This window comes from Panthera leo, chromosome E1 (assembly GCF_018350215.1).
Source record: "Panthera leo isolate Ple1 chromosome E1, P.leo_Ple1_pat1.1, whole genome shotgun sequence".
Lineage (NCBI taxonomy): Eukaryota > Metazoa > Chordata > Mammalia > Carnivora > Felidae > Panthera > Panthera leo.
The window spans coordinates 7,838,469-7,853,479 of record NC_056692.1 but is presented as its reverse complement, the minus strand read 5'-3'; the positions used below and the strand labels follow the sequence as shown (position 1 = coordinate 7,853,479).

General features: G+C 44.5%; 1 protein-coding gene across 2 annotated transcripts in view; it reads right to left on the bottom strand.

The window, feature by feature from the left end:
* Nucleotides 1–15,011, bottom strand: part of LOC122207286 (protoheme IX farnesyltransferase, mitochondrial) — a 136,071-nt gene that overhangs the window by 40,333 nt on the left and 80,727 nt on the right. For both annotated transcript variants that reach the window (XM_042917343.1, XM_042917344.1), the window contains exon 5: nucleotides 1,614–1,684. In XM_042917343.1, the coding sequence (XP_042773277.1) occupies nucleotides 1,614–1,684 (71 nt within the window). The remainder of the gene's footprint in view (nucleotides 1–1,613; nucleotides 1,685–15,011) is intronic.

Here is a 15,011-nt window from a genome sequence, read left to right as displayed (position 1 = left end):
CAGATGCCTAATGGCTGCTTACTGGGCTTGTCCCGCATCTGCCTTGGTTCTAGAGGGTACGATTTCACTGAGGAAAGGAGCAAGAACTTACATGTGACCTGACCAGCAGCACAAGCAGCTTCTAGTTTTTGAAATGGGTTACGAAGCTTGCATTTGCTCTTGTGAAACAACTTCACTCAGGGGCACCTGAGCGGCTCAATCGGTTAAGTGTCCAACTCAATTTCAGCTCAGGTCATGATCTCATGGTTCGTGAGTTTGAGCCCTGAATCAGGCTCTGAGCTGACAGTGTGAAGCCTGCTTGGGATTCTCTCTCTCTCTCTCTCTCTCTCTCTCTCTCTCTCTGCCCCTCCCCCACTCGTGCTGGCGAGTGCTCCTTCTCCTCCCCCTAAAATAAATTTTAAAAACTTTAAAAGCCTATAAAACAACTTCAAATTAAAGTACTTCTGGGGAGCCTTGGTGGCTAAGTCAGTTAAGCGTCCAACTTCGGCTAAGGTCATGATCTCACGGTCTGTGAGTTCGAGCCCCGCATCAGGCTCCGTGCTGACAGCTCAGAGCCTGGAGCCTGCTTCGGATTCTGTGTCTCCCTCTCCCTCTGCCCTACCCTGCTCATGCTCTGTCTCTCTCAAAAATAAACATTAAAAAAATAACAATAAACGTACTTCTGACACTTTTTAAATAAAAACACAGCAGATGGCTTGATTTATATTTCAAGAAAAGAAATCAATTATCAATAGATATGAGATTTCTGTTCTTACAGGTTTTCATAGCTCTTTGCAATATAATGGTATTTTAAACTCATTTAAGAACTGAATGGCTACAAACAGCTAATATTAAAAATCATTTTTACATAGACTTCTGACCGTACCTGCTTTGTTTCCTTTATTGTCTTACTGAAAATGTGTGATTGGTTTGATCCACAAGTGTTACCCAATACATTTTAAGCTCCATGAGGGCACTGCCTGGAAATGTGAGGGCAGGATTGACTGATTTAGAAGAGTCGTTATCAACCATTTGCCTCTTTTTATTCTTCTTGACTGATGATATCCACTGGATTTAAAAAAAAATTTTTTTTTTCAATGCCAGTTTCAAGGACTCCAGGAAGTTAAAACGTTTAATTATTAACCATTAGTGATATTAAAATATTTATATGCCTTTTAGTTCTACTTAATTGAATTTGGTAGAAAGAGTAATGGAGGCAGTCCTTTGCTTGGCAGATGACAGCATTATCAGTTTGTCTGCAAAAGTAAGGCTTCGGATAGATCTTTCTTCGGAGACCCTATGTGGATTTGTCTGAAATCACTTGTGCTAATGGAATGTGTTTATCCTCAGCCGGGACAAGTGAAACAAGTCCACGTTTCAAAGGGGGATCTCATAAAGACATCCACGGCATGAGTTTCCCCAACAACGGGACTGCAAATCTTAGCTCGGTTTTAGGTGCCCTGTGGCACACTTTGAGTAGAGGTGAAAAGTCCTGCATGTCCACACCAGTAGGTCCCTTTGGGGGTGTGTTATTTGCCCACCACAACTCAAGGCACAAGACTGGGAAACGATTCGGGATAAACCAGCAAATGGATGTTCTACACGGTGAAAGAGTCTTGGATTCGTGAGTTTACCTGATCTGTCCACGAACCAGAGGTCTGTTCTTTGTCCTATTCATGTTTGAATCAAATGGCACCTCAAAAAACTGCAAAAAGATTGAAAAGAAAGACAGAAGGCATTAAATATAATGCGAAACAAGTCTTCTGCTTCTGTTCTATAATTCTGTCCACAGCAAATTTCATTTTCATTTTTACTAGCATGAACCCATACTCTTGGTACTCGATGGAGGAAAACTCTCTGGAAGAGACATGCTATAAAATTGTATGAATTCATTGGCCAGGTCATGCACGGGTTCCACACTCATCCACTCTGAAAACCATTTACTAAATATACAGCTGCTTCTTCCAGAGCCACTGTGGCAGCTGTAAAACATGAGTGCTCTAAATGACTTCAGCACCTCGCACACATCCCAAAGCCAGCGAGTCGACCAAGAATAAATGAACCCTGGGACATGGGCGACTCAAGCGATTAAGACCCCAGATGAAGCTGTATACGACCGACCAGGCTACCCTGTGACCAGGGTGACAACCCCTCTCTGCCTGGCCTAGGTCCCCTCTGTGCCTGCGGGTCCCAGCATCACTCGCAGCAACCCTTTCGCTTTCAGAGCATCCCAGTTTGGACAATACGTTGGTATCGTCACCCTCACAAAGAGGTACTAGACCTGTGGCCAAGAAATTCATACTCTAGTGTAGGGGACAGCAAGCTCTAGCTTATGGGCCACCTCCAGCCGGCACCTGCTTCCGAATGGCTCACAAGATACGAACGCGTTTGTTCGTTGTTTTTTTTTTAATTTTTTTAACGATTAGAAAAATAAATCCAAAGAAGGAGAATACTTCGTGACATGTGGAAATTACATGAAAGTCAGATTTTAGTGTCCATAAATGAAGCTGTACCATAACTCAGCCATACTCGTTTGTCTACGCCTTGCTCTGGCTGCTTTCATGCCACAGCGGCCGGGTCGGGAAGCTGCAACGGAGATGGGACAGCCCAGAAAACCTAAAATATTTACTCTCTGGCCCTTTACTGAATACGGTGTGCCAACCTTTACTCTAATGGAAACACTGGCATACAGATGATTGTAATAACGTGTACAGTACAACGAAAGAGAGATGGTCTACGACGGGCTCGGAATCAGCTGGGGAGGCAGGGAAAATAGCCTTCCGAGCACTCTCCGACAGACTTAAGACTCAGCCGGAGTGCGATGCTTTAAGGGGATTGGAGGGAAGAAAAGAGCAGTCTAGACGCAGGAGGAAGCAGACAGAAAGAAAGGCACCGGAGGCAGAAGATTCATGATACACTCAAGTTGCCAGAAGAATTCAGGATGGCATAGAGGTTAAGGGTCCGGGCTTTGCAGTTACAGATGAGGGTTACATTTCCGCTTTGCCAATTACGAGCGCCTAAGTAACACTGTCTACAAGCCCGTTTTCTCATCTGCAAAATGAGGGTAATAATATATAACTTGCAAGGTTAATGCGAGGATTAATAAGATACTGACATACAGTATAATGCTTGGAAGGTGCTTAATAATGGGTAGTTTATTTAATGTTTATTTTTGAGAGAGAGAGAGAGAGAGAGAGAGAGAGTGCGTGCGAGTGGGGGAGGGGCAGAGAGACAGGGAGGCACAGAACCCGAAGCAGGCTCCAGGCTCCGAGCTGTCGGCACAGAGCCGGACCCGGGGCTCGAACCCGCGAACTGTGAGATCATGACCTGAGCTGAAGTTGGACACTTAAGTGAGCCACCCAGGCGCCCCAACTCTCCTGTCTTTAAGTAGAACCACAAAGTGTGCAATCCTGCCCTTGTCCTGAGTTCTGATTTTGTAATGTCACTTGATGGTTGGTGTTTTTCCTTTGGATATTTTAACATCATCACAAATGCAATGTGTTCCAAACTGAACTCAACACATTTCCATGCAAATCAAGTACTTCTCCAGAGTTCTTTTTTTTAAATCAAATACATAACTTTTTCTATTATAACTCATATCAAAATCTTTAGATCAGCTTTGATTTCTTCTATTCATTGACCAACCATATTCATCGCCAAGTCCTGGTAATTTAGACTTCATAATATCTCTCAAACCTGCCCTTCCCAGTTTACTGTACTATTAACACTTGTACGGAATCATAATAAAATTACTTGCTCAAAAAGATTGAATGATTTCATGTTCGCCTCACTGCTCATTCTCCGGTGGCCTTGGAAAGTCCAAACTCTTTTTTTTTAAAGTTTATTTATTTATTTTGAGAGAGACAGAGACAGCACAAGTGACGGCAGGGTAGAGATAGGCGGAGAGAGAGAATCCTGAGCAGGTTCTGTGTTGCCAGAGCAGAGCCTGATGTGGGGCTCGAACCCATAAGACCGCGAGACCATGACCTGAGCCAAAACCAAGAGTCGGACACTTAAATGACTGAGCCACCCAGGTGCCCCTGAAAGTCCAAATTCTTTGTATGTTACATGGGTTGAAGGCCATCCCTCATCTCACCCCACCACTATTTGCAACCTTTTATCACTTGCTTGACTTCTGTCCCTGTGCCACACTTGTCACTGTCTTGTGAACATAGCCAAGTGCCCCGGGGAGTTGGAGACTTGGACAGCTTTTAACTCTGAGGCCGGAGGAAACAGATGTCATGAAGACATCACCACAATCAGGATACTGTACATATCCATCATTCCCAAGTTTTGTCATGCCTCACTGTAATCCCCTCCCCCCGCCCATAGCTCTTCCTCAGGCGGCCAGTGAACCACATCTTGAGTCCCTATAGATCACTTGAATTTTCCAGACTTTTATGTAAATGGAATTTTATAATACGCACTTTCTGTCTGGACTTTTTTTCATGAGGCAAAATTATTTTGAGATTCATCATATGGCTCAGTGTATCAATAGCTCATTCTTTTTTATTGCTGAGCAATATTCCATTATATGTGTTGGTAATACCACTATTATAATAGATCTATTCACTTGTTGATGGATATTTGGGTTGTTTCCAGTCTGAGACTATTATAAAAAAGCAGCTATGGACATTTGTGTTCAAGTCTTTGTGGGGGCATATGCTTTTATTTCTCACAAGTAAAGAGTGTGCAACATACAGCAGGTATATATTTAAACTACGTAAGAAACTGTCGAACTGTTTTGCAAAGTGGATTGCCGTTTTACATTCCTCCTATTGGTGTATAAGAGTTCCACTTCTAGACCCTTCAAGAACTCCATTTTGGGTCATCTCCTGTGCCAAAGACAAGGGGAACACAGGTTGGCCAGCGCACAAAGGTAGTTATAAACACCAGCAGTGGTCCTGTGACCAGGTGCAGATACAAGGAATGTAATAGTACTTTTCTCTTATTTGGATATAAACATTTTATTCCTCTCTCCCCTTCTCCTAGTGGCAAAGGTACGCTGACGGTATTTAATCTCGTGCCTCAGAACTGAGGCTGGACAAACATCAAGGGGGGTGGGAGGGCTGTGACCCAGCCTGAAGACGGATGAACATCACCCAAAGATGCAAAAAGGGACTAGTGAATCTTGGGTTAGTGAATTTGGGGTTGTAAGAGGGACACTTTCATCATGTCGGGCTACGGCCTTCTCTGGGAGCTAGGTTTGACCCAACGGCGTGTCCCGGTGCTCAGCTGACAAGGCGCTGTGTTCGCGTGTTGCTCCTGTCCACTTAGCCCGGAGCCACGATGCCCCACGCTCCCCTCCCTGTCCAGCTGTAGGGGCGGGATGGCCGCAGAGCTCGTATGCGATCTGGAAGGTGGAAGCGAAACAGCGGCCACGCTCACACTTGGAAAACTGCTCTAAGCTCAGGCACTACCAAGGCTCACCCCCAACCGGTGGGGCTCCTCTGCCTGCTGCCCCGGCCGCCTGCAGGGACACCGGGCCTGCGCTTCAGCATCCTGCCGGATCTCTGGGCCACAGCCAATTCCTGAGCCCGCCCACTTCTCAGAATCCTGGCTCAAGTCTGTGTGCGGTTTCGTAGTCAAGTGCACGTGCTCTTGCGCAGGTTACCTGTGTCGTCAAGGTTGCCGGCGGGAGGCGGCAAGAAACAGACACGAGTTCCGAGTTCCCGTTTGTTCCAGTGAGTTTCACCTCAACCTTGCAGACTGCAGGTTGCTCTGCTCTGCCCTCCCCGGCCCTCCCTGCCCTTCCCTCCTCTCCCCTCCTCTCTTCTCCGATGGTCCTGCTCAGCTCGGCCCACCACCAGGTACAGGCACCTGGTGCCTTCCAGACGGCTTCACTCCCAGCACCGCCTTTGGCTTAATTCCCCACAATACATCCCTTAAATCACTCACAGTGGCTCTGACGTTCTGCCCAACCCCCAATAAGGGCTTCTTCTCTATTACTGTCAACGCTGCCACTATTTAAAAGTATTTAAAATGTTTATGTCTGGGGCGCCTGGGTGGCTCAGTCGGTTAAGCGTCCGACTTCGGCTCAGGTCATGATCTCACGGTCTGTGGGTTCGAGCCCCGCGTCAGGCTCTGTGCTGACAGCTCAGAGCCTGGAGCCTGTTTCAAATTCTGTGTCTCCCTCTCTCTCTGACCCTCCCCTGTTCATGCTCTGTCTCTCTCTGTCTCAAAAATAAATAAACATTTAAAAAAATAAAATAAAATAAAAATAAAAAAAAAATTAAAAAAAATAAAATGTTTATTTCTTTCGAGAGAGAGTACAAGCCAGGGAGGGGCAGAGAGAGAGGCACAGAATCCGAAGCAGGCTCCAGGCTCCAAGCTGTCAGCACACAGCCCGACGGGCTTGAACCCACGAACCACAAGATCATGACCTAGCCGAAGTCGGACGTTCAACCGACTGAGCCATCCAGGCACCCCTAAGTTAGAAGTATTTAACTTCTCAATACGCCCATCTTATCTGAAGTCCTGAATGACAGGCTTCCTGAGATATGTGAATTTATCATTCTTAAGGAGAACCATGCAAATAGGCGCAAATAATTTTTAAAGGAACCAGCAGTGCAAATGAATATGTACATTTGTAGACAGTACTACGTTCATTTTATGATGATTTACAAGTGTTAAAAAATTCTTTGCCCCTGAGAGTCTATAGTCTTTCCTGAAGTAGTTCAAGTTACGTGTAATTAAAATGTTCCGAATCTGTTTAAATTCCCTCCCTTCCCCAAGAATCAAACACTTTCTATTGGTATTTGAAATAACCTTTTCTTTATAACTTATTAATTTCATTTCACAGGAGTAATGAGGATTCCCATTACAAATCATGCTGTTTAAACGCTGGCTAAGGTGTTATCTCACATAACACAGAAGCTCTTATATAAACAAGTATTCTGGCAGTTCTCAAGGCGTGGTTCAGGAACCGAATGAATTATTTCACCTGGATAAGGAAAGGACATTAGCTTGTCTCCGTTTTGGGCACGTCAGCCATCCGAAGATGGGAACCAAGGTCTAGAACGTGCAATCCAGCTGCCGGATGCCTGAACTTGGCGGGACCGTCTGACTCCACGAATGCTCACGCTAACTGGGACAGGCCACATCTGGGTACAAATACCATGCTAACCGCAGTAACCAAGACCGATGGTTCGTTTCAGTGAGCACTGGACCATCTTTCCTAGAACCAAGGGGCCACAGCTCATTACCCTATTTTACTCTGTTCTCCATGCATTTTCTATAATGCCTCTCAGTTGAGATATTTAAAGCAGATTTCCAAAACATAAAGTACGGGGTAGTTAGATGACAAATGTAAATACTTTAGAACCCACAGCTGGCTCATTAACCTACTCACATTTTGTTCCTGTGCTTTATAATAAGTTTTTGTTTCATGATGTTATTAGCATTTCAGTTGGCTCCAACTACTTCAGCAGTGAAGTAAAACTCCTGCAATGTGTATTAAAAACAAAATACAGGGGTGCCTGGGTGGCTCAGTCGGTTAAGTGTCCGACTTCAGCTCAGGTCACGATCTCGCAGTCTGTGAGTTCGAGCCCCGTGTCGGGCTCTGGACTGACTGCTCAGGGCCTGGAGCCTGCTTCCGATTCTGTGTCTCCCTCTCTCTCTGCCCCTCCCCCCTTCATACTCTGTCTCTCTCTCTCTGTCTCAAAAATTAATAAACATTAAAAAAAAATTAAAAAAAAAACAACAAAACAAAATAGAAGGGCGCATGGGTGGTTCAGTCGGTTAAGCATCTGACTTCGGCTCAGGTCATGATCTCATAGTGCACGAGTTCGAGCCCCACATCGGGCTCTCTGTTGTCGGCACAGAGCCCTCTTCGGTTCCTCTGTCCCCTCTCTGCCCCACCCCACTCTCAAAAATAAATAAACATTAAAAAAATACCCCCCCCCCCCCTTAATCACTATGAAATAGCCTGGTGACATTTCTACATTAAAAAAAAAATACAAATGCAGAATTACCAACCCTTAGAATATACTGTTCTGCCCCCTCTCCCATATCCTGACTACTCTGAATGATGGCAGAAGTAATACACCGTAGTGAGCACAATCTCGACAGCTGCTCAGGCCACACTGATTCTCTTGGGGGTCAGGCTTGCACCTGACCTGCCTTTGGAAGGCTCTGTTCCCTGGGTCCCAAATGGCTGTATATGCCAGTATGCATACCTGGACACAGCGGCTGGTTTCCTGAGCAGGTATCTGATTCGAACTGGGCGACAGAGTCCTTCCTTGGATTTTACGAACCAAAGCCCAGGAAAATAGGTCCTCCCTCCTCTTCAGTTGTTTGTGGCCAAGGAATAGGATAAAAGGAATTGGAGAAGAGACCCAACAGGGATGCCTGGGGTCAAGTTACCTCTGGGGCTCCACCTCTGGCCCTTGACAGCTTAAATCAACCCTTTAATGGGACTCCAACTCTGGCCTCCAATGTCCTAATACATGAGGACTGCAAAATACTTCAAACGTAGAGCAACGTATTGCACAGAAGGGAATAATACTTTGCTTTTTTCTTGGGGCAAACAACTTGCTTTTAATCCATCTGCGTTCCTTTTCAGAAACATTTTTCAGTCTCTTTCCTCATAAAAACCCACCAGTCTTCTGGCATTCTTTTCAGTTTCAACTTTTTACTTTTTATCCAGGTTCCCGGCCTCATCATCTTCCCCTCGGTCACATACCCCCCCCCTCCAGCGAGCCTGTATCATCTGTTATGTCAGTGGGGCTCCTGGGGCTACAAATGACAGAAAGGCAGCTCAAAGTAGCTCAAAGAGAAATGGAGCTTTATCTCTTACAACAGGGTGGTAGCTGCTTTTGGGAATCACTAGCTTCAGTGTCAAAAGTGCTATCATGCTTCCGGCTCTTTCCAGCTCTTGACTCTGCTCGGAGTATTTCTGCTTGCAGGCTCTTTCCATCAAACAGCCAAAATGGCACTACCAACCTCAGACTCTCACGCTCCTGGCAACCTTAGCAGAAAGTTTGTTTCCCGACAGATCTCTAAGAATAAAGTCCAGAACCAGCATGGCGACTAGGGGATGAGGTGACCATCCTTTAAGCAGGGAAGGGGTGCTGGTGGACAGACACAATGACACAGTATCTCCCTCAAGCCACAAGCGGTATTTTCTCTACATAGGAAAGAAAAATCCTATCACCAGAAGAAGGTAGGAAGATGTTAGGCAGACAGAGGCAGTGAAATTATTTATAACTCACTTAGAAAACCAACACCCCAAATCACTTCCTTCCACACGTCATACTTTATAAAGTAACCTGCCTACAGCAGTGAAGGTATTCCTCAATTGAAGTTTCTGAAAGGCATTAATCAATATGAACATAATAATTTATATTAATCTTTGTCTTGTAATCCGTTTGGGAATCAGTTTAATGGCTCTAGTGGATAGTGTAGCAAATGGACGCTCTTTTCTCCTCATAGCGACTTGTGGATGATACAACACACTATTACACCAATGGACAAATATTTATTAGATGTCTATTATGACGTATGTGCTTTTCTATTATATCATGCTTTCCTACTAGTAATAATTATTACTCCAGAGAGATGATGCCCAGATGTAAACTATGCCTATTCATCCTGCAAAACTCTGAATTTTATGCGTGAAAATGACAACAGCTACCAAGAGTGGATAGAAACAGAACCTGTTCCCAAGTGATGAACGTCCCTATTCTTACTCTGATTAATCGTACGCCATGCAAAAATGAGATGTGTTCTGGAGATGTGTGTAAGTCGGGCTCGGAAAATATTGACTTTGATAACAAGGCGTAACTTTCCTTCCCCTGTGCTGAATCACCAGAGCAACATTCTTCTCGAGGCTCAACGGGAAAACAAACACGAGAACCTTGTCCGTGTTTGTTTTTCCATCCATCTCCTCAAAGCTGTCAACAACTGTTTGTCATTCCAGGGCGGCTCACAGCTTCCCAGGTCCACGATAATGCCTCCATCAATCTCGGGCCAAGTTAAAAGGGATGCTAAAATAAATAAATAAATAAAAGCACAGGGAGAGGCCCCTTATCCTGCGGGATTCCATATGCCATGACTTGCGGCTTACAAATCAGTTAAGAGACCCGGTCAGCCTTTACTTTTTGGTTGTTACCAATGTTCTACTTGCCATACCCAGAGTAAACAAGTTAATGAGCAAGACTCCTTGTTCCCATTGATTTTTCCCCATGAGGCATCTGAACCCATGAGTGCATACGTGCCCCGGCATTCGTCAGAAGTGGCTTTTCAGCTCAGGTGGTGAGGGGGGCACCGTTCACCTCTAAACATGTTATTCAAGCCATCTACTGCTTCATAAGTTGTACTTTAAGGCTTCGCTCTTAAGGGAAAATAACAGAAAGGTATAAAAGGCCACCCAGCACTTATGAGACACCCAAAGTACCACATCCTGTAAGTAACAGAACTCAGAAAGTCTCATCAACTCTGACCAGCTTCCGAAAGCCATACTATAGGGGCGCCTGGGTGGCTCAGTCGGTTGGGCGTCCGACTTCAGATCAGGTCACGATCTCACAGTCCGTGAGTTCGAGCCCTGCGTCGGGCTCTGGGCTGATGGCTTGGAGCCTGGAGCCTGCTTCCGATTCTGTGTCTCCCTCTCTCTCTGCCCCTCCCCCATTCATGCTCTGTCTCTCTCTGTCTCAAAAATAAATAAACGTTAAAAAAAAATTAAAAAAAATAAAATAAAACCATACTATAGGTCACCCCTCTTCCCGTCCAGAGAGATCTGGGTTTGTAACACTGCTCTCTGAAAAAAGGTGGAAGGAATATACGACAAAATATTTACAAATATTTGTCTCTGCATAGAAAGATTTGGGGTTATTTATTATCCTTTACCCTTTTGTATTTTACAATCGTCCATAAAGACCATGCATATGCCACTTTGGAAAAAAAAAGGTATTAAAAACATTCTACCTAAGTGATATAAATACAGTATTTGGACAGAGCCTCTTTAGGTGAACTAATAAAGAATTACTGAATTGATCTAGGATAAAACCCACATTTATGAGGCCCTAGAGGATTAGAACTCTTTATCCCCCAGAAAGAATCACAGAAAGACAAAGCGCTGACCCTGAGTATTTCTCAAGTACACCCATGACCGGCCCGTGGGCCCAGTGCCTCTCCCTCAATTCCAGCCCCCATTTCTTGTCCCATAGGTTGTAACACCCTCCTAACCACCTCCTGGTGCCAGTATAGATCCCCGGTACCAATTTTTCACTTGGTGGCAGGAGAGATCTTTCTAGACGCAAGGCGGCCTACGGGGCTGCCCCCGCCCCCGGCTTTGCGTTCTGGCTTGGCCCTGGGGGCCACCTGTCCACCTGCCGCAGGAGCGCAGGCCACCAGCTCTTCACCAGGACCCGGGCTGCCTCCGCCACTGTCCCGGGACTTGCTGCTTGGCCCCGCAGTTGGCTTTTCTCTGCAGGGGTGCGGCGGGGGTGGGAGAGGCGCAGTGGGGGTTGCACTGCGGTGGAAAGCCTGCCCTCCCCACTGCAAGTTTACTGCCCCCAGTCTCATGCAGCTCCTCTGCGTCCTGGACTGCCCTCACAACCTCTCCACCAACTTGGCCTGCGCCCCTCGGCAAGGAGGTTTCACGTCTGGACGCTCTCTTCCCTTCCACCCCCTCCCTTCCATGCGTGACATCTCACAGGGCACTGTCGTTTCCTGCTGCCATCTCGGCCAGAGTGGGGTCCAGGGTGAGGTTAAGAGCCTTCCAAAACCTCCAAATAAACTCAAAGGAATTTCAGCTCTAACAGCTGCCAACGACTATAATCCCATCTCTGCAAAATAACCCCCCCATTTTTAAAATCGTTTATTCTGAAGGCCAGTTTTGAAGAACTACAAATAAAAGCACTAAAGCCCACTAAAGGCTATTAATGTGAACAGATATTCTGACGGCAGAATATAAAAAGAAAATAGCTTTTAAACCAGGGCTTACGAGATTAGAAAATCTTTGCTCACCTAGTGCTACGTAGTTCATCGTAATCTAACAGGGACGCAGGACTATCCTATCAATACGTTCTTCTGGATCCCTCCACGGCTGTAAAACAAACTAGGCACACTTACTGACAACGTTAACAGTGATAAAATAATATGACAAGAGTCTGACCTCTGAAACAGCTCCCTAACATACCACAAAGAGTTTACATGCCGCTCTTTAAAAAAAAAAAAAAAAAAATTAGGACGTGAACGTTTTTAAAAGGCAAGAAGTGAGTAAAATCATCTTTTCCGAGTACTCTGCAGCAGAAGAATGGCAGGATCTACTCAAAAAAGGAAAGGTTATACCACATGTTGAGCAATAAAGCTGGCAAATTTACAGCGGTTCAGATGCGGCTGTAACATACATCTGGTCACAACAGGGCTGGGGCTACAGAAATCATTAAGCAATCTGAGAACTCCCAAACAAAGACACTGTAAAATTCTGAACTATAAAGCAAAGGAAACACACTTAATCCCTCGGGGGTTGCAGTATGTATTTCAACTGGGTTATCCTTTCCCCCGTAAGGACACAGCGATACACCAGAAGGTGGAGTGACACAATATCTCCACTGTACGCATGTGGGCACAAAGCCAGCTTGCCCCGGCGCTCCTGGCACCTGTTGGTTTAATCATCCATCGCATTGCTCTACACGGCAGAGAGAAACTGGAAGGGGGGACGGGGAGCAAAAAGGAGGCGGCGGGGGGGTGCGTGGGAAAAAAATACACGAGCCATTCATTTCGCCTATCGGAGAATATATACACATACCTTTGAAAAAATCGTTAACGCGTTCTTTCTGTAAATTTTCGGCAACATGTTGAAAGCTTAACACGTTTCTTCAAAGATGACAGTTTGTTTTTGAACTTGGGGATACTCTGCGACTGAAGAGGGAAATGATTTGGTGTGCTGGGAGACACCAACTTTCTTAGCAAATATTATCTTAGCAAAGGGACCTGAAACCTCTCTTTAATGACCCTGTTCCTTCCATCGCGGGGATCCCGTGTTGGGGGAACACTTATAATGTATTCAAACTTTAGTAGAATTTCTCAGCTGCCCGTCTCCACCACCATCCTCAAATAGTCCCTTACTGATTCACTAAAATTATTTCAAATTAACTTGTTAAAAATCTTCATGTTTAAAAGCACGTGTATTACAAAATGTGCTTCTGGTCGAATTTCAGTAAAAAAAAAAAAAAATCTGGAAAAATGGAATGGCAAGTTAAAACAATGACAATTCCACCAAATAATGATAATAATAAATAATAATTATAATAAATAAATAAATAATTGAAATAATAATACTTGCACCAAAGGATAAAAATAGCACATAAAAAAACACCGCGACATTTTCAGAGGGCTTAAGAAGGTGTTATCTGATAGTCATGAAGTGAAAAATACTTCTGACAGATTTTACAACAGTTTCTGTTCCTATATTCCTACTGCTTTCCCTTCAACCTGATTAATGGAAGGGCCTTGATTCTGCATCTGACGCGCTCAGAATGTATATCTAAATACGGAGCCAGACCGTCCACATGACAGAGGAGGGCCTAGTGTCTGTCTCCTGAAAGCCAAGAAAGGGTAGAAAATTCCTCTACTAGGGCAAGACATCTGTCTTGCACAGTGCACAGGGTGTTGGGTAATTTCCCAGAACCCTCAAAAGCTGAAGTGTGTGGCTTCTTTCCTGAAAAGCCAAACTAAAACCTGGAAGGTACCATAAGCACAGTCACCGTGTTCTGAGAGCGCACTTTGCCCATGTGCCACCTTCCAGAATGATCCGAAAAAAACCAAAGAGGTCAATCCACACACAGAACGTTCCCGGTCCTGCCCCACTTGAAACCAACCTGGGAAAAATCCTTACTTTTCTAAGACATGTGGCCAAAAATTCCTAGTTACTAGGAGTTGTTACAAAGGGCACAGGAGGGTTCAGAGGTGCGTTTTGGTTTTTCGAGGGCAACTTTTGTTAGAAGTTTTAATTTAATTAATTAAAAATGGCATAAAGAGAGCTTAAGTATTTCTAACTTTTCTGCCAAATATCAGGTGGACCCCCCAAAGTAGGACACATTTCAAAATGCCTATGAATTACAGTAACTGATGTGTGACTATGAATTTATTAGTAAGATTATACAGCTTAGATAAATGGCATTTGGTCATCAAATCCCAATATTTAAAGAATTACAACAGAGCTAATAATGGCAGACAGTGACAGATGGTGACTGTAGTCATCGAGGTGGACAGAGCTTAATACACTGAATTGTTGAATCATTATGTCGTACACCTGAAACTAATACGATACTGTATGCAACTATACTGCAGTAAAAAAAGGTAAAAAATTTTACAAATAAAGAATTACAATGGATTACATATCTGTATATTTCCTGTCTGCATTATGGTTTTCCGTCTCTGAGGTGATAATTAGAATATTAGGAAAATATACATATAATATGTAATAGATACTATATATATATGTTCTCAAGTATATGATTTTTTTTAAATTTAATGTTTATTATTTTGAGAGAGAGAGAGAGAGTGAGAGCGAGTGGGGGAGGGGCAGAGAGAGAGGGAGACACAGAATCGGAAGCAGGCTCCGGGCTCTGAGCTGTTAGCACAAAGCCCGAAGCAGGGCTTGAACCCACAAGCCATGAGATCACAACCTGAGCCGAAGTTGGACGCCCAATTGACTGAGCCACCCAGGCTCATGTATAAAAAGATTTTCTGTGTTTGCACAACTACCTGCATAAAGTAGCAATCTGACAAATTTTCTGACAAATATGAGTTAAAGGAAGAGTGTTAAATGTCTTAATGAAATACTTCCAAACAAAAAGATTTTGGTTTTACTGACTACGTTTCTTTTGAGTTTCTTTTCGTTTTTTTTTAAGGTCATTATTTATTTATTCTGAGAGAGACAGAGAGAGGGAGACAGAATCCCAAGCAGGGTCCACACTGTCAGCATCTCAGAGCCTGATGCGGGGCTCTATCTCATGAACATGAGATCATAACCTGAGCTGAAATCAAGAATCGGACGCTTAATCAAATGAGCCACCCAGGCGCCC